The sequence below is a fragment of the Genypterus blacodes genome, unplaced genomic scaffold (assembly GCF_046128005.1).
Source record: "Genypterus blacodes isolate CSIRO-AG114 ecotype Tasmania unplaced genomic scaffold, CSIRO-AGI_Gbla_v1 ptg000022l_1, whole genome shotgun sequence".
Lineage (NCBI taxonomy): Eukaryota > Metazoa > Chordata > Actinopteri > Ophidiiformes > Ophidiidae > Genypterus > Genypterus blacodes.
Genome location: NW_027466835.1, coordinates 6044779 through 6068175, shown reverse-complemented (window position 1 = coordinate 6068175; position 23397 = coordinate 6044779). Strand labels below are relative to the sequence as shown.

The following is a 23397-nucleotide window of genomic DNA, read 5'->3' as shown; positions in this document are numbered from 1 at the left end:
TTCCATATATACCTCACAGTCTATTGGAGCATTGAGGTAAGCAGTCTTCACATCCATTTGGTGTAGGATAAGATCCTCCTGTACTGCCACCTGTATTAATGCTCGAACAGAAGTCATATTGGCTGTTGGTGAAAAAGTCTCTTTATAGTCAATCCCTTCCACTTGACCATACCCCTTTGCAACGTATCTTGCTTTGCAAGTCTCACATCCATCAGGGCTCTCTTTCACTGCATATACCCATCGCCCTCCCACTGCTTGTTTGCCTCTTGGCAGTGGAGCCAGAGTGAAAGTGTCATTCTCTGTCAAAGCGTTCATCTCCTCTTGCATCGCATCAACCCACATTTTTGACTTCTTACAATCCACAGCCTCTCTAAATGTTTTGGGTGCATCATAAGCTACTCTGTAGAAATAATCTATATTTTCACATTGATCATTACTACACTCGGCTTTACACTGGTACGCTAAGTAGTCTGGAGCTTTTCTTTGTCTCATAGGATACTTCCTTTCTCCATGCTCTCTCTGAGTACTATCTGTCTTGGTCGGGCCTGCCTCAGCAATATCCTCAACTTCAACATTTTCCAACTCGAACTTGATCTTTAGCTCAGACTCCTCTGTCATCTCGTTACTGGACTCCTTACTCTTCTTAGGCTGTTCTTGATGATCCTGGTTGACTACCTTCGGTGGTGTTACTACATAACTCTCAATGTCGTCTCCCATGTCCCAACCTGTCTGAGTCTGGCTATCTGCGCTCCCTTTGGTGATAAACTTCACCAAATCTCGCCTATGTTTTAGGACTTTTCCTGTCTCAGGATAATACACATTATATGCTGGACTATATTTATCATAGCCTACAAAGATCCCCTTTTCACACCTAGAATCCAGCTTCTTCTTATCCTGTTTGTATACGTAGCATTCAGAGCCGAATATGTGCATGTTACACAGGTTAGGTGTTTTTCCTGTGAAGACACAGTAAGGCGTCTGCTCGAGCCGCTTACTGTAGCATCTATTGCGGATTTGAGCTGCTGTCTGTACAGCATAGGTCCATAATCGCTTTGGGAGGTTACTCTCCAATAGCATACATCGCGTCATCTCGAATAAGGTCCTCCACCCTCTTTCTGCAGTTCCATTCTGATGAGGTGAGTATGGTGCACTCGTCTCGTGCCTTATCCCATTACTCCTAAGTAAGGACTGGAACTCTTGTCCGGTAAACTCTGTACCGTTATCAGATCTAATGCACTTTATCTTTCCATATGGAGCTACATCTGCTATGAATTTTTCTGTAGCTTTTGTCGTGTCACTCTTTGCTTTGATAAAGTATGGGAAAATCTTCCCGCTGTAATCATCAGTAAATGCTATCGCATACCTGTATCCATTTTTATCTGGTTCTATAGGACCGCACAAGTCTGTGTGTACTAGCTTTAATACGGTTGTAGCTTTAGCGTCTGCTTGTCTGTTTCTGTTTTGTGTAAATTTTCCTTGTGTGCATATTTCACAGTTTTGGTTTGACTTGTCATTTTTCCCTTTTATCGTCATCCCTTTAACCACCTTTTCTAATTTTGCGACATCATCAAAATTACAATGACCAAGTATCCTATGCCACGTTTGAATGTCATGACAACCATACACTTCATCAACATTTTCATCTTCTACTGTGCTAAGATAATACAGTCTACCACACACATCCATTTTGAACTTGGTACCACTCTTGTTGACCAGCCAGTCATCACCTTCCCTGAAGCGTATCTCGGCTCCGTTGGCTGTCGCTGCTTTGACTGAAAAAATGTTTTGTGGAAACGTTGGGATGTAAAGTGCTCGCCTGAGCCTCGTCCTCACCCGACGTCCCTCGCTGTCCAGCAAGTAGATCTCGGCGTCTCCCCTCATCTTCGCCATCCCGCTCATCTTTGTTCCGTCGGCAAGCTCAATCATGTGATCCTCGGGTCTGAAGCTCTTGTCAACTGTTTTGAACTTTGTGGCGTCATTGATCATGTGCGTTGTGGCGCCGCAGTCGACCATGAGACCTTTCTTGTTTCTTCCTTGTGTAAGACAGTCACTTAACTTGAAGAAACTCTCTGCCTCCGTCTCTACGTCAGCTTTCTTCATCTGGTCACGGCCTCGTCCTCGACCGCGCCCCCTTCCTCGTTGTGGTGTGTCCCATCTCCGTTCCTGTCTTCTCGTCTGGAATTCTTCTGGACATGTTCTGGCCATGTGTCCCTTTTTACCGCATGTGTAACACTCGACATCAGCCAGCGTCATTTTCTTTCCTCTTCCTCTTCCACGGAACCTCGTTGCCCCGCTAGTCTTCATGACGTTATCTTCTCCTATATTCACGTCACTTTTCCCATATTTTTCAGTACTCTCATAACTTCGCAGTTTTGTTTTAAACTCGCTGAACGTTATGGCGTCATCTGTCTGGGTGATGTACACGACGAATGGCTTGTATAACTCAGGTAGCCCCTTTATCACCATGGCTATCTGAAGCCCATTGCCAATATACTCGTCTGCTCTTCTCAATGAAGTGAATATATTCTCTGCTCGAATAACATAGTCAGTGACCGTTTCATTCCCAGCCTTATAGAGTGTGGAAAGTTCATAATACAAACTCACAACGCGAGGTTTGTCCCTTCCCGCATAGTGTTCGCGAAGAATCCCCAATGCTTTTCTTCCATTGCGATACGCGTCCCTCATTACCAATGACAAACTTTTGTTGTCTAGGCATTGCACTAGCTCTGCGTATGCCTCGCCGCTCTTCGCCTCAGCTTTCGTTTGAGATTCTTCGTCATCTGGGTCTATCTCGGGGTCTTCCAAGATAGCTTCCCTGAGGCCGCGTATTTCCATGTGCGCGAGGAACCTCGACTCCCAGAGTTCGTAATTTTTCTCATCACCGTCGAATAAAAGTCTAAACCATTTTTGTCCCGTATGACTGGGCCCATAACCTGTAGCGTTAGACATCTTCGCAGCAGTCTATCGTTATAGCAGTCAACAAAACGGTTAGCTCACACCCCCTTGTGGTTAATATTCACGGGAGAACAAATACAGACCGACACCGTCTGGGAACTTAAGAGCGTTTATTTGCGCCTGCACGCAGTATAAATAGTGCACGCAGACACACACGTCACAACAGAAAAATAACGTCATAACATAAAATACAACAACATAACGTCACTGTGTGTGCCACTCAACATGACTTTGCCACCCATAACATCAGATATGTTTAACACTTTCAAAATCAGCATCTACAGGACATGGGGATCATTTTCTGTAAGTTTGGGGCAAATTTTATTTTTGGTACAATGCTCCCGAACGACAGTGTAACCATGGACCAAATCATTAATTTTTTAAAAGCCAAAATCTTGGTCAATTAAAGCGCTGGAGCTCTAAAATCTTCAAACGCAGCATTTACAGGACACGAGGATGATTTTCTGTAAGTTTGGGGCAAATTGAATTTTTTATCCAATATCCCCTTACGACAGTGTAACCACGGACCAAATCATTAGCTTTTTCTTAAAGCCCAGATCTTGGTCAAATTAAAGGCTAGAGCTCTAAAAAATTAAAATTAAATTTTTGGTCCAATTTTCCCAACGACAGTGTAACCATGGACCAAATTGTTTGTTTGTTAAAAAAACCCATATCTTGGTCAATTTAAGAGTTAGAGCTCTTAAATTTTCAAAATCAGCATCTATAGGACACAAGGACAATTCTCTGTAAGTTTGGGGCATCATTTATTTTTGGTACAATTTTCCTGAACGACAGTGTAACCATGGACCAAATCATTTGTTTTTCATAAAGCCCATATCTTGGTCAAATTGAATGCTAGAGCTCTAAAATTTTCAAAATCAGCATCAACAGGACACGAGGATCATTTTCTGTAAGTTTGGGGCAAATTTTATTTTTGGGACAATTTTCCCGAACAGTGTAACCATGGACCAAATCATTTGTTTTTCTTAAAGCCCATATCTTGGTCAAATTAAAGGCTAGAGCTCGAAAATTTTCAAAATCAGCATCTACAGGACACGAGGATCATTTTCTGTAAGTTTGGGCCAAATTTTATTTTTGGTACAATTTTCCCGAAAAGTGTAACCATGGACCAAATCATTTGTTTTTCTTAAAGCCCATATCTTGGTCAAATTAAAGGCTAGAGCTCTAAAATTTTTAAAATCAGCATCTACAGGACACGAGGATCATTTTCTGTAAGTTTGGGGCGAATTTATTTTTTGCTCCAATTTTCACGAAAGACAGTGTAACCATGGACCAAATCGTTTATTTTTAAAAAAGCCCATATCTTCGTCAATTTAAGAGCTCAAGCTCTAAAATTTTCAAACGCAGCATCTACAGGACACGAGGATCCTTTTCTGTAAGTTTGGGGCAAATTAAATTTTTTGCCCAATTTTCCCGAACAACAGTGTAACCATGGACCAAATCATTCGTTTTTTCTTAAAGCCCAGGTCTTGGTCAAATTAAAGGCTAGAGCTCGAAAATTGTCAAAATCAGCATCTACAGGACATGAGGATCCTTTTCTGTAAGTTTGGGCCAAATTTTATTTTTGGTACAATTTTCCCGAAAAGTGTAACCATGGACCAAATCATTTGTTTTTCTTAAAGCCCATATCTTGGTCAAATTAAAGGCTAGAGCTCTGAAATTTTCAAAATCAGCATCTACAGGACACGAGGATCATTTTCTGTAAGTTTGGGGCAAATTTATTTATTTATGATCCAATTTTCCCGCACAACAGTGTAACCATGGACCAAATTGTTTGTTTGTTAAAAAAACCCATATCTTCGTCAATTTAAGAGCTTGAGCTCTTACATTTTCAAAATCAGCATCTACAGGACACGAGGATCATTTCCTGTAAGTTTGAGGTAAATTTAATTTTTTATCCAATTTTTACGAACGACAGTGTAACCATGGACCAAATTGCGTATTTCTTAAAAAGCCCATATCTTGGTCAATTTAAGAGCTCAAGCTCTAAATTTTCAAAATCAGCATCGACAGGACACGAGGATCCTTTTCTGTAAGTTTGGTGCTAATTAAATTTTTGGTCCAATATTCCCGAACGACAGTGTAACCATGGACCAAATCATTGATTTTTCAAAAAGCCAATATCTTGGTCAATTTAAGCGCTGGAGCTTTAAAATCTTCAAAATCAGCATCTACAGGACACGAGGATTGTTTTTCTGTAAGTTTGGGGCAAATTTAATTTTTGGTCCAATTTTCCCGAACAACAGTGTAACCATGGACCAAATCATTCGTTTTTTCTTAAAGCCCAGATCTTGGTCATATTAAAGGCAAGAGCTCTAAAATTTTCGAAATCAGCATCTACAGGACACGAGGATCCTTTTCTGTAAGTTTGGTGCAAATTAACTTTTTGGTCCAATATTCCCGAACAACAGTGTAACCATGGACCAAATCATTTGTTTTCTAAAAAAGCCCATATCTTGGTCACTGTAAGCGCTGGAGCTCTAAAAATTTTCAAAATCAGCATCTACAGGACACGAGGATCCTTTTCTGTAAGTTTGGGGCAAATTAAATTTTTGGCCCAATTTTCCCGAACAACAGTGTAACCATGGACCAAATCGTTTATTTTTTAAAAAGCCCATATCTTGGTCAATTTAAGCGCTTGAGCTCTAAAATTTTCAAAATCAGCATCTACAGGACACGAGGATCATTTTCCATAAGTTTGGGGCAAATTAAAATTTTGGTCCAATTTTCCCGAACGACAGTGGACCAAATTTTTATTTTTGGTACAATTTTCCTGAACGACAGTGTAACCATGGACCAAATCATTCGTTTTTCTTAAAGCCCAGATCTTGGTCAAATTAAAGGCTAGAGCTCTAAAATTTTCAAAATCAGCATGTACAGGACACTAGGATCATATTCTGTAAGTTTGGGGCAAATTGAATTTTTGGTCCAATATTCCCGAACCACAGTGTTACCATGGACCAAATCATTTGTTTTCTAAAAAAGCCCATATCTTGGTCGATTTAAGAGCTAGAGCTCTTAAATTTTCAAAATCAGCATCTACGGGACACGAGGATCCTTTTCTGTAAGTTTGGGGCAAATTAAATTTTTGATCCAATTTTTACGAACGACAGTGTAACCATGGACCAAATCATTGATTTTTTAAAAAGCCAATATCTTGGTCAATTTAAGCGCTGGAGCTCTAGAATTTGCAAAATCAGCATCTACAGGACACGAGGATCCTTTTCTGTAAGTTTGGGGCAAATTTATTTTTTGATCCAATTTTTACAAACGACAGTGTAACCATGGACCAAAACATTTGTTTTTCTTAAAGCCCAGATCTTGGTCAAATTAAAGGCTAGAGCTCAAAAATTTTCAAAATCAGCATCTACAGGACAGGAGGATCCTTTTCTGCAAGTTTGGTGCTAATTAAATTTTTGGTCCAATATTCCCGAACGACAGTGTAACTATGGACCAAATCATTGATTTTTTTAAAAAGCAAATATCTTGGTCAATTTAAACGCTGGAGCTCTAAAATTTTCAAAATCAGCATCTACAGGACACGAGGATTGTTTTTCTGTAAATTTGGGGCAAATTTAATTTTTGGTCCAATTTTCCCGCACGACAGTGTAACCATGGACCAAATCGTCATTGTTAAAAAAAACCCATATCTTTGTCAATTTAAGAGTTAGAGCTCTTAAATTTTCAAAATCACCATCTATAGGACACGAGGATAATTCTCTGTAGGTTTGGGGCAAATTTTATTTTTGGTACAATTTTCCTGAACGACAGTTTAACCATGGACCAAATCATTCGTTTTTCTTAAAGCCCAGATCTTGGTCAAATTAAAGGCGAGAGCTCTAAAATTTTCAAAATCAGCATCTACAGGACACGAGGATAATTTTCTGTAAGTTTGGGGCAAATTTAAGTTTTGGTCCAATTTTCCCGCACGACAGTGTAACCATGGACCAAATCGTTTCTTTTTTAAAAAGCCCATATCTTGGTCAATTTAAGCGCTGGAGCTCTAAAATTTTCAAAATCAGCATCTACAGGACACGAGGATGATTTTCTATAAGTTTGGGGCAAGTTAAATCTTTGGTCCAATTTTCCCGCACGACAGTGTAACCATGGACCAAATCGTTTATTTGTAAAAAAAAACCCATATCTTTGTCAATTTAAGAGTAAGAGCTCTTAAATTTTCAAAATCACCATCTATAGGACACGAGGATAATTCTCTGTAAGTTTGGGGCAAATTTTATCTGGTACAATTTTCCTGAACGACAGTCTAACCATGGACCAAATCATTTGTTTTTCTTGAAGCCCATATCTTGGTCAAATTAAAGGCTAGAGCTCTCAAATTTTCAAAATCAGCATCTACAGGACACGAGGATCATTTTCTGTAAGTTTGTTTTTTCTTAAACCCCAGATCTTGGTCAAATTAAAGGCTAGAGCTCTAAAATTTTCGAAATCAGCATCTACAGGACATGAGGATCCTTTTCTGTAAGTTTGGTGCAAATTAACTTTTTGGTCCAATATTCCCGAACGACAGTGTCACCATGGACCAAATCATTTATTTTTTAAAAAGCCTATATCTTCGTCAATTTAAGAGCTAGAGCTCTAAAATTTTCAAAATCAGCATCTACAGGACACGAGGATTGTTTTTCTGTAAGTTTGGGGCAAACTTTATTTTTGGTACAATTTTCCCGAACAACAGTGTAACCATGGACCAAATCGTTTATTTTTTAAAAAAGCCTATATCTTCGTCAATTTAAGAGCTCATGCTCTAAATTTTCAAAATCAGCATCTACAGGACACGAAGATCCTAGAGCTCTAAAATTTTCAAAATCAGCATTAACAGGACGCTAGGATCATATTCTTTAAGTTTGGGGCAAATTTTATTTATGATCCAATTTTCCCGAACGACAGTGTAATCATGGACGAAATTGTTTGTTTGTTAAAAAAAACCCATATCTGCGTCAATTTAACAGCTAGAGCTCTTACATTTTCAAAATCAGCATCTACAGGACACAAGGATCATATTCTGTAAGTTTGGGGCAAATTTAATTTTTGATCCAATTTTCACGAATGACAGTGTAACCATGGACCAAATCGTTTATTTTTTAAAAAGCCCATATCTCCGTCATTTTAAGAGCTCGAGCTCTTACATTTTCAAAATCAGCATCTACAGGACACAAGGATCATATTCTGTAAGTTTGGGGCAAATTCAATTTTTGGTCCAATATTCCCGAAACAACAGTGTAACCATGGACCAAATCGTTTATTTTTTAAAAAAGCCTATATCTTCGTCAATTTAAGAGCTCATGCTCTAAATTTTCAAAATCAGCATCTACAGGACACGAAGATCCTTTTCTGTAAGTTTGGTGCAAATTTTATTTTTGGTCCAATTTTCCCACACGACAGTGTAACCATGGACCAAATCATTTGTTTTTTAAAAAGCCAATATCTTGGTCAATTTAAGCGCTTGAGCTCTAAAATTTTCAAAATCAGCATCTACAGGACACGAGGATAATTTTCTGTAAGTTTGGGGCAAATTCAATTTTTGGTCCAATATTTCCGAAACAACAGTGTGACCATGGACCAAATCGTTTATTTTTAAAAAAAAAGCCTATATCTTCGTCAATTTAAGAGCTCAAGCTCTAAATTTTCAAAATCAGCATCTACAGGACACGAGGATCCTTTTCTGTAAGTTTGGGGCAAATTCAATTTTTGGTCCAATATTCCCGAAAGAACAGTGTAACCATGGACCAAATCGTTTGTTTGTTAAAAAAAAAAAAAGCCCATATATTCGTCAATTTAAGAGCTAGAGCTCTCAGATTTCCAAAATCAGCATCTACAGGACATGGGGATAATTTTCTGTAAGTTTGGCGCAAATTTAATTTTTGGTCCAATTTTCCCGCACGACAGTGTAACCATGGACCAAATTGTTTGTTTGTTAAAAAAAACCCATATCTTTGTCAATTTAAGAGCTAGAGCTCTAAAAATTTTCAAAATCAGCATCTACAGGACATGAGGATCCTTTTCTGTAAGTTTGGGGCAAATTTTATTTTTGGTACAATTTTCCCAAACGACAGTGTAACCATGGACCAAATCGTTTGTTTGTTAAAAAAAAAAAAGCCCATATATTCGTTAGTTTAAGAGCTAGAGCTCTCAGATTTCCAAAATCAGCATCTACAGGACATGGGGATTATTTTCTGTAAGTTTGGCGCAAATTTAATTTTTGGTCCAATTTTCCCGCACGACAGTGTAACCATGGACCAAATTGTTTGTTTGTTAAAAAAAAACCCATATCTTTGTCAATTTAAGAGCTAGAGCTCTAAAATTTTCAAAATCAGCATCTACAGGACATGAGGATCCTTTTCTGTAAGTTTGGGGCAATTTTTATTTTTGGTCCAATTTTCCCAAACGACAGTGTAACCATGGACCAAATTGTTTGTTTGTTAAAAAAAAAAGCCCATATCTTCGTCAATTTAAGAGCTAGAGCTGTCCGATTTTCAAAATCTGCATCTACAGGACATGGGGATCATTTTCTGTAAGTTTGGGGCAAATTTTATTTTTGGTACAATTTTCCCAAACGACAGTGTAACCATGGACCAAATCATTGTTTGTTAAAAAAAAAAAAGCCCATATCTTCGTCAATTTAAGAGCTAGAGCTCTCAGATTTTCAAAATCAGCATCTACAGGACATGGGGATCATTTTCTGTACGTTTGGCGCAAATTAAATTTTTGGTCCAATTTTCCCGCACGACAGTGTAACCATGGACCAAATTGTTTGTTTGTTAAAAAAAACCCCATATCTTTGTCAATTTAAGAGCTAGAGCTCTAAAATTTTCAAAATCAGCATCTACAGGACATGAGGATCCTTTTCTGTAAGTTTGGGGCAATTTTTATTTTTGGTCCAATTTTCCCAAACGACAGTGTAACCATGGACCAAATTGTTTGTTTGTTAAAAAAAAAAGCCCATATCTTCGTCAATTTAAGAGCTAGAGCTGTCCGATTTTCAAAATCTGCATCTACAGGACATGGGGATCATTTTCTGTAAGTTTGGGGCAAATTTTATATTTGGTCCAATATCCCCGAACGACAGTGTAACCATGGACCAAACCATTTGTTTTTATTAAAGCCTATATCTTGGACAAATTAAGAGCTAGAGCTCTAAAAGTTTCAAAATCAGCATTTACAGGACACAAGGATCATTTTCTGTAAGTTTGGGGCAAATTTAAGTTTTGGTCCAATTTTCCCAAACGACAGTTGGACCAAATAGTAAATTTTGTAAAAAAGCCCATATCTTGGACAATGAAAGAGCTAGAGCTCTAGGATTTCCACCAAACCATCTCTATGGCATTGGGATCCATTGCTGTAAGTTTGGGGCAAATTGAACGTCTCAGAATATATTGAAGAACTCAGTATATGCCAAGGGTGGCCTTACTTCCCCCTAAGCAGAAAAATATCAAACTACGTTGTTTGACTACATGAAACTTTAAAAGGTTACACTATCAAGGTTTTAGGCTATAATTTCCTTGGAAAAGTCCTAATGCGGCATCCGTTCCCCATGGCCTAAATGAACGGCTTTAATCTAATCAAATGTTGCTTGTGCTAAGTATAAAGAAATATAATAAGACCTTAATGGTGCAGGGAACATATTACAACAGATAAGTCACAGAAATGGAAAGGACGAGATGGGACACAAAGGACAGATGACAGGACACAACAGTCATATAATGGAACAAGGCTTTCATTTCACAAGACGGGAATCCACACAGGATAGGACACAAAAATTATTTAATTCAAGGCCCACACACACACATTCACAGATTCAACATTTGGAGCTAGTTTTTCTTTCTTCTTTAACACTAACATAAATGTGCCTCATCCTTGTCAGTCATTTCCTCACAGGCACACTGGACACACACACACGCACACTCAGCGTCAACTTTCCAGGGGTAGCTCTGATGGGGCGAGTGTGTGGGTGTGTTCTGTCGATTTGCAAGGGTGACCACACTCAAAGGGATTGAAAGTCCAGGACCACGCCCCGTCAATGAGAGGACGGACATAAAAGGGGGAAGGTTATTGATTTCTTCACCAACCTGCTCTGCCTCTGTCATGGGTTCATTTTGCAGGACGGAGAGAGGCTGAGCGTTCTGTGAGCATTGAGTGTGTGTGTGTGTGAGACCTGAGTGTCTAGGTAGAGATTCAGCGTTGAATCTTAATCTTCTTTGTAGCCTGTGTTAACGTGGAGACAAATGGGCTGGCACGTCTCTGAACATTGATACATGAAGGGTTTCAAATCATTTAGATTTCATCCACTGCAGCATTGAGTGTAATGCAAACATTCCCCCCTCTTAAACTCCCATTAAGGTTCATCTGAGACAGTTATAAATCCAAAGACACTTAGAATAGAATAGGATATAACAGAATAGAACAGAATGCCTTTATTGCACACAGCACACTCTGCATGGACCAGCGGTGGAGGAACAACAGGAGGTTGTTTTTCCCGAAGGATTCTCAGGAAGTTGAGTCACAGCTGAGCTTTCTTGACTCTATTCCAGGTCTTGCAGATGTAACCCCATCTGTGCATGTGTCTTGTGTGTTTTGCAGAGGATACGGCCTTTGAGGCGGGCGTGCGGGTGCAGATCCACAGCCAGGCGGAGCCCCCGTTCGTTCACGAGCTGGGCTTCGGCGTGGCCCCTGGCTTCCAGACGTTCGTGGCCACACAGGAGCAGAGGGTAGGTGGCCGTGGCCGTGACCTCCACTGCACCGCGGTTAATAGCTTTTTTTATTTTCCTCATGATGCCACATTAAAGCTGTAATCCAGAGACAAACCCGTCTGTGATTAATCGCTTTTCATAACTGGTGTGATGGGGATTGTGTGCATGCGTGTGTGTGTGTGTGTGTGTTGTCTCTCAATTGGCCCCTGTAGTCTTGTTGATTGTTGACTGACTGAATGATCATTTCCTCCCTGTGCCAGTGGCTTTGACCTTGCTGGTAGACTCTTTACTCTTCACTCAGACGCACTCCATCATGCTGAATCTTTGTTCCATCACACACAGCCACGTCAAGGCTGCGGGCCTCACTCACACACACACACACATCACAAGTGATAATTTATGCAAATCTCTTTCTCTCTGTCACATGACAACACCAGAGGCCCCCTAATGCACAAGGTTGCATCCTTCCTGTTGGCTTCAGCTTAACCTGACGGCTGAATGTATCAATAAACAAACTCCTCTTTCATTTTCCCGTCTGTCTCTCCACCTCCTCTCCTTCCAAACTCTGCAGCTCACTTTGAAGCTCGGGAAACACATCGTGCCAGTCACCCGTGGGATTTGGCTTGATTACCCTTGTCTTAGTGGACAGATTCTTGTCATGATTAATATATCCTCCCCTCATTTTTGAAATGGCCGCCATCTGCAGCATATCAATAGCATTTCTGATCCTTTTGGCAAACGCCGCCTGCAAATAAGAGTGAATATAAGCAACAGCCAAAGCAAAAACGGTGAAGGAATAAGAGAAGCTTTCCGATGCACGTTCAACATTTCTAGAAACTTTCCTTCAACAAAATTCAGTTGGAACTTTCCCTCATTACATTATGATTCAGTCTGATCGTGACTCACTCAGGTGATAGGTAGAAAAGACGAAATCTATTCAGAGATGATTTGGCCTCCTGGGTAATAAACCTCCAGTGTTTCTGTTTCTGCTCATCTCTCAGACCAAACCTGACTGGCAGGCAGAGACTGTTTGAGTCTAGTTACCTGCTGTGAGAACATGGCCCCTCTCCGCTGGCCTGCACAGTGGGACGCATACCAAATTTAGTTCCATCGCATAAATGCAGACTTGCACTTTGCCTCAAACTGTGGGAAGTTCACCTCTAGAGAAACATTTCGGGTGTTTTGTCCAAGAAGTAATCCTGCTAATGAGGAATTTGCAGAATGAGAAACACTTTGGTTTATCCCAGGAAGACGTTTGGTTTGGGAACTCATGAAACATTAAAATAGGGAGCTGTCTAATGAAAACTAATCAGTCAGTCTGAGACGAGATGAGACAAGACAAGACAAGAGGAGAGGAGAGGCAGGATGGGAAACAATGTTTTTTATGGGGCAATTTGCACTTACTGATGGAAATGGTGGGCCTATTCTCCAACCATGGAGAAGCTGCTTCTGCCAGATGGTTTAACATGTGGTCTCCTGGATTACCTGCAGAACATCGACCTTGAAAGTAAACACTGCATCTTCCTCCAAGGTTACTTTCACTGGAGGAATTTTTTGGATCAATCTGATTTACAGTTTACAGGTGACATTATTGTGACCACTGTTTTGGTTTTGATTGTAATTTTTCACTTTAGTCATATTTAGATATTTAGCAAATCCAGAAAATATTGTCATTTAAAAGGGGTCGTTCATTATATCACTTAAATTACGAATTCATTCATTAAGATGTATTCCATTACAGTTTATTATACAGGTGCTTTCTACACACTTATCTGATTCATTCCTACATTGTCAGTGAGCTCTTTTTAAATAATAATCCAAGAATAAAGTTGCTTAATTAAGTGAATTACGAGCACAAAGGGCACTGATTACTGTTGTGACTGAACACAGACACACACACACACACACACACACACACACACACACACACACACACACACACACACACATTCAAAGGCTCTAGATATATAATTACCTTTCTGTTGGTTTGTGGCTGGAGCTGAAAGGGCATTGTGCTGGCTTGTTTGAGAGAATCATTCTTTCCTGGGAGATAAAAGGTCGTAATCCTCCCATTAGTCCTGACGCCACTTTAAGCTCAGGATCTGTTTTTATTCCAGCTCATCATCGTGTTGTCAAACCAGAGGAAGAACAGTAACAGTGGAGTGGACGTCTTCTCCATGTGGAATTGTAACACAAACCCCAGAGTTTCAATTCAATTCCGACTCACCCATCCGGTGACATGACAAGAGGGCTTAATTAAAACCCAACCTACTCTTAGAAAACCACTGCGCCGCCTCCGCGCTGCAGCGCCTCGTGATAAGGGAATGAACCGCTGATTAATAACACACTGGGTGGGGCAAAGGCCGGCAGGTGTCAACACACTGACAAGAGATATTGAGCGTGTTGATTATGTGATTAGAGAGCAATAATCAGATCTGGAATGGGCCGTCGACGAGTCCAATTAGGCCAGAGGGGAAGATGAGCTGTGGCGTGAAGGTGAGTTTAAAGGTTAAGGATTGCTGAGGAGCATCTTTCTTTAGTCGTCGCTCGTAAAACTAATGGTGTCTGGATGTCGGTGTTCATTGCTTATGATCGCTGCCGACATCAGAGAGGGCACGTTTAATAATCAGCCCAGCGATTATGGCCCGGGGCCTTTTTTCTTTTTTCTTCGGATCCTGAAGTATTGAGCATGCTCCATTGGTGTTTGGATTACATTTGAATTTATATCATAAATAGTAAATTTAATAATAAATGTATCCATACCTGCGTCGCCAAATGCCTCAGTAGCTCACAGTCGCCTGACAGCAGAACCACGTTGTCCAATTTCCCATCACCGCTAACAAGGATCCTCTGGCCAAATCCTCATCTGGCAGGATGCTGTGTTTGGCCTGATTAAAAAAAAAAAGCAAGACGATGAAGAAAAAGGCTATTTTGGCAGAAGGGGGGGAAGCGCGTCTCGGGATGCATTGTAGTGACAACGAAGGGAACAGAGGGTGGTGGGTGATGGATACCAAGTGCGCGGCAGGAGCAGATGGGCCTTCACGCTGCTCATCCCCCCATATCCCTCGTCCCTCATCTGCTGTCCCCGCATCCTGAGCCGCAGGAGCAGGAGGAGAACATTTGGAGTTTTTGTGTTTCTGTTGCCAAGTATTGTGAGTTTTTTTGCTGGGTTTTTTTTTTTTCCTTTTTCAGAGTTTGGCTTTCTGTTGAGTTGTGTTCCACATAACTTGGTTTGCTGTGAGGCTCTTCCGCTTCTCTCCATCTCTGAGCCTGGCTGGGTTCAGACTTTCAGAGACGCTCTCTGGGATCTGTCCACATTTCTGTCTTTGTGTGTTTTTGAGAACATCTGCACTTTAACATCTTTCCGTGCACATCTCCAGGCTCCCCATGTGACCCTGTGCATCATCCTTTCTCACCTGCAGTTGACCTACCTGCCCCCCCCATGGGGAGAGTGTGAGTGGAAGGCCCTGGAGTCTGGGTTTTTCCAGGCGTACAGCGTGACCGCCTGCAGGATCGACTGTGAGACTCGCTACATCGTGGAGAACTGCAACTGCAGGATGGTGCACATGCCCGGTAAGCACCAGTCGCTCCTTTCATCACTGAAAAGTTTCCAGCAAGCTTGCAGGATGTTTGTGAGATTAAAAGGTATTGAGAGGTCTCATTGATCTGGCGGTAATGGATTCAGCGCTGGCGTGTGAGGAGCATTGGGACGCACGTTTGTTTCTGGATTCGCGCCTCAGTTTGTTGTTTGTTTTGAAGGTTTCGAGGAGAGCTTAATGTCTGGGGTGTTTTATGTTCCCAGGTGATGCTTCATACTGCACTCCAGAGCAGTACAAGGACTGTGCTGAGCCCGCCCTCTGTGAGTCCACACACACATCGCAATACATTCTTCTTCTAGCCTCCTTTTTTGCCTTAACAAAGATGTGGAGGTTTCGAGTCTAATCGGTTAAAACTTGATCTTCTCTCAAACATCAGCCTAATATTGAACCATTGCCACAGCAGCATTGCATTAGTAAGTTACCCTCCCCCGACACACTTGTTTTGACATAAAAATGACACAAATAACCAGGTACTAGGGTTCATGTGTCATGGAGGACCTGTGGGAGTTTCAGAAACATCCGTCAGACACTTCTTTCTCCTCCCACAGGCCTCTGCAGCTTCATGCGGGAGCCGTGAGCCGCCACGTTGCTTCACCTATCAGCATAGACGTTAACTTTGATCGGGTTTTTGTCTCCTTTAACTGTCACTGATGGAGTTTTCGAGGCGGCGCTGACATCCTTGTTAATAGGAGACAGCTGCGTCTGTCGTCTGTGAGCAACTTGTTTACTTAATGGCTTGAGAAAGCAGACTGCTACTGTAATTATACATCCAGACAGAATTATTTTATATTATGGAGATGCGTCCTGCTGGAACCGTCTCGCGTAAGTTATTATAGCTGTTGTTTACTTGTCCTGAAATTCTATCTCTAACAAAGAGACGTCTATTCATTCTGTACCAGGCAGGCGGTGTAAGTGCAGCGTGTTGTTGTGCCTCGACAGGAGAACATCTACAAGTTAACGGGGTTCTATTGTGAGTGGGGAACAGTGAGATCGATGTGGGCAAAGGTTTGAACGTCTCGATTTTCCTGCATCCTGTAAGCTCTCATTTGAATAAGAATAAGAGTCCACGGCGATGTCGTATTGAGTGTTACCCACGCTGTTACCTCGCTGCGTGGTGCTGCAGGCTATTAGTGCGCTGCGGGGAAGTCGGCCTCTTCCAGGGGGGTCTGCCACAGAGTTATGTTAGTGGAAAAATCAGCTTGTTAACATTAAATTCCGCTTCCTTCCCATTGGCAGGAAGAAAGGCGTGTGAATGAGTTATTCCATGATGTTATTGGCTGATCTCTGCTGGAAGTAAATGAGCTCTGAGGAAGGAATAAAACATGAAAAAAAATCCCAGACATCAGCTTCAGAAGATGATCCGTGATGATTCTGAACAGCTTCTGATGGGGCTCTATATTTGAAATGCACGCGTCTCTTAACATTAGCGTCAGGGGAGGCGGCGGGTTCTTGACACCAAGTCATCCAGCACGGCCGAGGTTTTTCTGGGTCGCATTACCGCCGCCAAGCCCTGAATAGACGCCGGTGTCTCTGCGTGGGGACGTTGTCTGGCTGCCTCCAGGGTGCATTCCTATTTTGCTGCTTTCAGATTGCGACTTTGACAGTGACATTGACTTTTACCGTCGTAAAAGAGTCTTTTATACTGCAAGGAGTCGAGATACAACAACGTGTGCAATCATGTGTGTTTCTACACACCCTTGACCTCAGAATAAGAGTGATTTGATAACAACAGCATGCTTCAGTCTACCAAGAGTGTTAAACTGCATTATTCAAAAAAGCTTCACAAAGGCTTTGGCTGGTACGCACAGACTCTAACTGTGTCTCTAATTGAAAGTAATTGGCTGAGGGTGGTCCGTGGCCTTTCGTCAGGGCTTTGTGGAGATCAAGCAGCCTCCAGAAAATCTCATTTATCACATGAGTCACATTTAGCCTCTTCGGGCCACAAAATCTGAGAGGAAACAACGATCGTCGCTGAAATGAGAGAACATTTATACAGCGCAGATTCATATTATCTGTTCTTGTACTCTCTCTCTGTATTTAAAACTACATTATGTAACACACTCTTCGTTAGATCCTGATGAAAATGTTGCTGCTCTGTAGCGCTCCCTATTAATGTGTATCTGATCAGGGGGGAACATTTAAGCCTGTACAATACCACCATCCGCCACAAGGGGAAACACCGCCTCAGATGTCCATCAGATCGTTGTCATCATCAGAATCAGATCATGTCTCCTCTTACATCTTTACTGTTTTTCATGAACTCTTTCTGCATCCTGTCTAGAGATTTTCAAAATAAAAGGGTAAAGAGTTACAGCTAAACTACAGCACATGGATACATCTAACCTAACCCTGACACTATATAATCTATAACATCTAAAGTAGCTGATATGTTCTCTCCTGTTCACCATTCTCCACATTGCCCCCTGTCTGCATGAAGCCAAACTGTCTGCCCTGGAGAGCAGCAGCTGCATGTGCAGGACGCCGTGCAACATGACTCGCTACAACAAAGAGCTGTCCATGGTCAAGATCCCGAGCAAGACGTCGGCCCGCTACCTACAGAAGAAGTTCAACAAGTCGGAGAAGTACATCACGTGAGTGGCCGGATCCCTTTATTACGTTCATCCGTGCTCAGGACTCTGATTAGTTGACCTGAGTGGAAGAAGGAAGAAGGAAGAATTAAGTGAAACTAGACAGGCAACAAATGAAATGTACCCGCCAACTTCCCATTGATGCAAAATGAGTGCAGCTCATTCGTTGCAGCGTTTTTCAAAATTCATCCTTTATATCCGGCTGACAATCCATCGCAGGAGGAAAATATATCCACATATGACTGTGAAGCCTCAGATTCACCTTCTGACTTTGAGGGAAGCTGAGCACCCAGAGGAAACCGGCATGAAATGGAGAAAAACAACAACACAAACTCGCGTTCCTGCGAGGGAACGCTGCTCGCCGCTGAGCCTCCTTCCTGCCCTACACTGACACAAATCTGTTACAGGACCAAATGCACTGTGAATGGAAATTTGGAATTGTTGAGTGTGTTAGTGTGTTGGTTGTGTTTCCTCCGGCTGCTCGGCTTTACAGGACAGATTGGTGAATTGTTTGCCTTTGTTTTCAGGGACAACATATTGGTGTTGGACGTATTTTTCGAGGCTCTGAACTACGAGACCATCGAGCAGAAGAAAGCCTATGAGGTGGCCGGCTTGTTGGGTAGGTTGCTTTAGCCTTCATGTGGCAGTGGTTGTGTTTATTCACACACTTTCATGACATTTGGAAACTTTCATCTTGATCACTTCCTCTCCTGGTGTCCTGCAGGTGATATCGGTGGACAGATGGGTCTATTCATTGGCGCCAGTGTTCTGACCATCTTAGAGCTATTTGACTACGCTTATGAGGTCAGTCTGCATTAGTAACACCTGCACACACACACACACACACACACACACACACACACACACACACACACACACACACACACACACACACACACACACACACACACACACACACTCCACTCTCCACTCTCACACAGTTTATTGTCAAAGCACTAAACTTTGTTAGCTCTCCATTTTGCTTTTAGTTTTTGTTTTTTCCTTGGAGAGAAAGTGGCAACTGTGAAGTTCCACCCTGAAGGCTCTGAACAAAAACACCGCCATTGATACAAAACGGATAAAAAGCCGGCTTTGCCTCAAAGCGAGCTGAGATGAATGACTGAGCCGTATGGAGACTTTTAGATTACCTTTTCACCGCTGTTTGTCCCTTTTTAGATCTTCTCATGTATTCAACCACACAGATGCTGACAAGCTCATAATAGTCTTAACATCCCCCAAGGCTTTGAACATACAAAGGGAAACTCATGTTCAAGAGCTGGCTTTGATCTTAATAGGTATAGTCCAATAATGAGAGTAATGGATTATATTATTATTATTTTTATATTCTGCTGAAAACCAGTGCAGCTTGAAATGAAAGGTGTATTTGCTGCTACAGTAAATGTCAATATTGTCTTCAGAAATCCTCTATAGAGCAGCATGAAGTATTTATGTCTGGGTCTGCAGGTTGTGAAAGACAAACTCCTGGATCTACTGAGTAGAGAGGAGGAAGAGGAGAGTCACGCAGAGGATGTGGTAAGAGCAGCACCTTTAGCCGTTACATCTCTGCAGGTTGCAAGTGCTTTGCGGCGGTCGGATACAAGTAATCAGTGGCTGTAGATTTCCTGAGCGACAAACACAAACAAGCCCGCTGGGGGGCAACATGTGGCGCGGCCCTGCTCTGTGCACACGCTGACCGGCTAAGTCCGGGCGTTGACTGTAGCTGCGATTTCATGGCTTGATTTCTTAACGGGGGTCTCAACCTGCGCCCCTGATGTGCGTCCAGTTGCAAAAAGGCTCATCAGGAGCTAACACACACACACTTACACAAGCATGCTGCTTGTTTTCCCCCACACAAACACCCGTGTAGTGAACATCGCCGCATGTGACGCATTCAGGCGCTCAGTCAGAATACGAAAAAGGGTTGTGGTGTTTTTTTTTATTGTTACTAAATTATGTGCGCTGATGTTTTTACTCGTCAACAACATTACGTATTCCACGGAGGCGCTGTGTTTGAATATTTAATATATTGTTGTTGAGGTGGAGTTATACAATACCTGCAACCCTAATTGGCTTTATTTATTAAAGCTCTCGCATCACAAATCACCCATCCACTACAGTGCTGTTTGGCTTCTAAATGATATATGGCTTACGTTCTAATTGGCCTTTAAATTCTCTACATTTCTCCAGTAATTAGGCTTACAGATGCTGCTTTCAGTGCCAACGCTGCAACATATCTGCAAATACATTTTCAGGGAAGCGATAATGTGAGTGTTATTAGTGAGGTCACCCTGGCATCTCTTTCCTCCTTCTTATTCACGCGCCATGAACATTTCTCACTGTGCTTAAACGCCTATGTGTGGCTATAGTCCAGTGATTCTGAGACGTACTAACCTGATCGATCCCAAACGGAACTGTTTCAATCCTAAGAGTCTCTCCGTCTTCTCGATTTTCCACAGAGTTCCTGTGATCCCGTGGCAAACCACTCGGAGTCCATCAGCCACACTGTGACCGTCCCTCTGCAGACCACGCTGGGCACCCTGGAGGAGATCGCCTGCTGAGTGGCGACTCCCCACCGTCCTCTCTGCACCGCGCACGTCCAAGGCATCCAGCCTCCCACCGCTGGGTGGTGCTACGTGCTGGGTTGGGGTACGCCTGCAGGACCACAGGGGAGGGGAGGTGGTGAGGATATGAACAGTGTGAGACATTGCTGAGCTCTGTCACGCCGTCCTGTCTGTGGCACTAAGGGGGATTAAGGAGCTGTCTGCTGGACTTACCGACGCGCTCCGTCACCCTATGATGTACCTCCACTGTGCCAAAACTGCATCGGGGGTCTGCAGCTTCTCTCACTCACACACACACACACACACAGCACAGCACAGCACACACACACACACACACACACACACACACACACACACACACACACACACACACACACACAGCACACACCCAGAAAATAAGAGACTTGAAGGGGTGGGGGGGCAGCATATCTATGTATTGCACACATTCATACGTCGCTCACTGCCAAATGAACTGTACAATATTGTTTTTGAACTGTTCAAACTGCATGCTCTCTTCGCTGATGCATACGCTGGACCGCAGTGTCGCTTAACTGTACACGTGCATCATTTGTCTCTTTATCTGCAAAGACGGACCGGCGACACAGCCGAGCTGTTGAATTCAGAATGTACAGATGGAACGTGTGGTTGTTTCAAATCGTAGTTCAGATGTGACAAATCTATCCTGAGGAGGGAATCATCCTGTCTTAGTTAATAATCTTTGAGAAGAAGGAAGCACTTCTTAGGAAGGGGGGAGGGGAAAACGTGGATGTTTGGCTTTATTGCCCAAAGCAAAGTGAAATCTGACAATTTTCGCAGCTTGCGTCGCAATTTCTGTTCAATTTCAGTGGAATCCGCCCACTGAGAGGCGTGTTTGCTGTGTGAGACCCGGGGTGCTCAGCTGTTCTCCACAGACATCTTTAGAGCGATGTCATACTCTTAACTATACATGGTAATTTATGTGAATAAATGACTGGCTTTCTGGCTGCTGCACTCGGCCGCCATGCCCAGCTAAGTGAGGCTGAATCTGGATTTATTTGCCTGCCAGACTGCGAGCCCGGCACAAAACACTCTAGTAAATGAATCTGCCCGGGGTGTTGTTAAACCATTATTTCATTAAGAGAATGCAGGGTGACATTTGGAGCAGCCATCACCATCCAAAGACTCACTCTCCTCACCTGAAACCCACCCACAATTTACATTTTGTTTTAAAACAATTACATTTTTACTGTTTTTGGACACAGGGTCTGCTGTTATTATGGTGTAAATATCTGTGTTTTTTTTGTTTTGCTCATGAAACGGGTACCATGCAGACATGCCTGAGGTCGGCTCCTGGTCCAGACGTGATTCGCTGTTTGTTTTTACTTTTCCCTAATCTGAACTCGGCCTGCTGCTGTCGATAGATGAACCGGGCTTGTAGCATTTTGTGGTTGTTGAATGTCACGTTGAAAAGTTAAAGATGAGACACATTGCAACACACACATATGGCGCTGCACACCAAAAGCTTGTGCGAGACCGTGCTGAGGATAAGCTGTAACCTGAGTTTTATATTTTCAATCCATGACGGTCTGAGCATGGTCTCCGTCGTCATGGTAATTGTACATTACAGGTAGGAATGAATTCAAGTGCTTTGTGAGACTGTTTTGGATTATGATTTCCCCATCTGTGCTTTGGCCTGCTGTGTCTGTGTATTATCTCATGTCGTGGCTTCGAAAGGGAACACAATCCTCCGCTGACCTGTCGGGGCTCTGAGACGACGTCACTCACAGATCTCAGCTGTATTCTTCTCTCTATTTTGGCTTCAATTGTTATTACAGGATGTCATTTTCTCATTTTGTGATGCAGCATAAAGTGTGTGTTTTTAATGTGAAACGATTAAATGAAAAAGTTGTTTTGCACTTTAAGAGTCCTGTTGTGTGGCCTTGAAGTCGTCTTGGTTTGATATTTCAGTCATTTCTTTGTAGGCTTTATCAACTGAATGACAGACGGACTTCAAAAGGAGTCAGAAGAAAACCTCAGTCAACTGCTGCTGCCAGCAAGAAACCATGAATCAAAATATCTACAGTACCACAAAGACCTCCAGACCCTTCACATTATTTAAAGCTGTGAATGATTTTCGTGTGGCACCACAGAAATGGGAAGATCCATTAAAAAACCTGACATAATACTGATACAATGTTTCAACAAAGCTCATACTGGTTGTCAGTGTTGCATATAATACATCCTTTTTTCTTTGTGGAGGAGACATGCAGTCGTAAATGTGCAGCATTCACAGTGCCGATTGTTCAGCAGGCAAAACAAAAGACAAAACCCATTTGTATTTCAACTTTCACAACAATATCATCACCTTAAGAAATGTCTTCTCAGTGTTTTGAGCTTCAGCGTCAGTTTTTATGATGTTTTCAGCAATTATTTATATTGTGGAATGTCTAAAACTCTTATTTAGTCAAGGTTGTGGTTCTTTTTAAGCGTTAACATCCTGTTTCCCACATTAACAAGCGAGAGGTTCCTTTAGTCACACATGTACGATGGGCAGAGGGACACTGTGTCCTCAGTGTAGCAGATCTGCAGAGCATAGAAATAAATACATTTTGTGCTGCAACTAGTGTAGAAAAAAAGAGTCTCGGATGAAAGTTGGTATATTAATATTCCACAGATTGTCAGGGACTCTGAGCTGCTGCAGGCTGGAGTTCAGCCGCAGTTCGTTTAGCTAGTAGAGTGTGTAGGTATCAGCAAGCGCCTGCAGGTCAAACACAGTGCACCAGTGACTTTGGTACAAAGTGTACGGCACAAGTCTTCTCTCGCGTCTGTCAGAAGGATGTTTACAGATGTAGTAGAGAGGCTCAACTCCTGTCATAGAAGAGCGGCTCTGGTTTGGAGGCAGATCCAGACTGTAAATGGGATGCTGGAGTTCTTCAACTTTGTTAGGCGTTTGTCAACATGTTTGCGAGTTTCCCCAAAATTGAGACAC

At 42.3% G+C, this 23397-nt stretch overlaps 2 protein-coding genes across 3 annotated transcripts in view; both read left to right on the top strand.

Moving 5' to 3' along the window:
- asic2 (acid-sensing (proton-gated) ion channel 2) overlaps nucleotides 1-20480 on the top strand; it is a 211265-nt gene extending 190785 nt beyond the window's left edge. For both annotated transcript variants that reach the window (XM_076142840.1, XM_076142839.1), the window contains exons 3-10: nucleotides 11572-11699; nucleotides 15104-15254; nucleotides 15484-15540; nucleotides 17718-17871; nucleotides 18396-18487; nucleotides 18593-18672; nucleotides 19333-19401; nucleotides 20325-20480. In XM_076142840.1, coding sequence (XP_075998955.1) covers nucleotides 11572-11699; nucleotides 15104-15254; nucleotides 15484-15540; nucleotides 17718-17871; nucleotides 18396-18487; nucleotides 18593-18672; nucleotides 19333-19401; nucleotides 20325-20426 — 833 coding nt within the window. In that variant the 3' untranslated portion in view covers nucleotides 20427-20480. The remainder of the gene's footprint in view (nucleotides 1-11571; nucleotides 11700-15103; nucleotides 15255-15483; nucleotides 15541-17717; nucleotides 17872-18395; nucleotides 18488-18592; nucleotides 18673-19332; nucleotides 19402-20324) is intronic.
- Nucleotides 1-23397, top strand: part of rpl3 (ribosomal protein L3) — a 169499-nt gene that overhangs the window by 111492 nt on the left and 34610 nt on the right. The window lies entirely within an intron of this gene.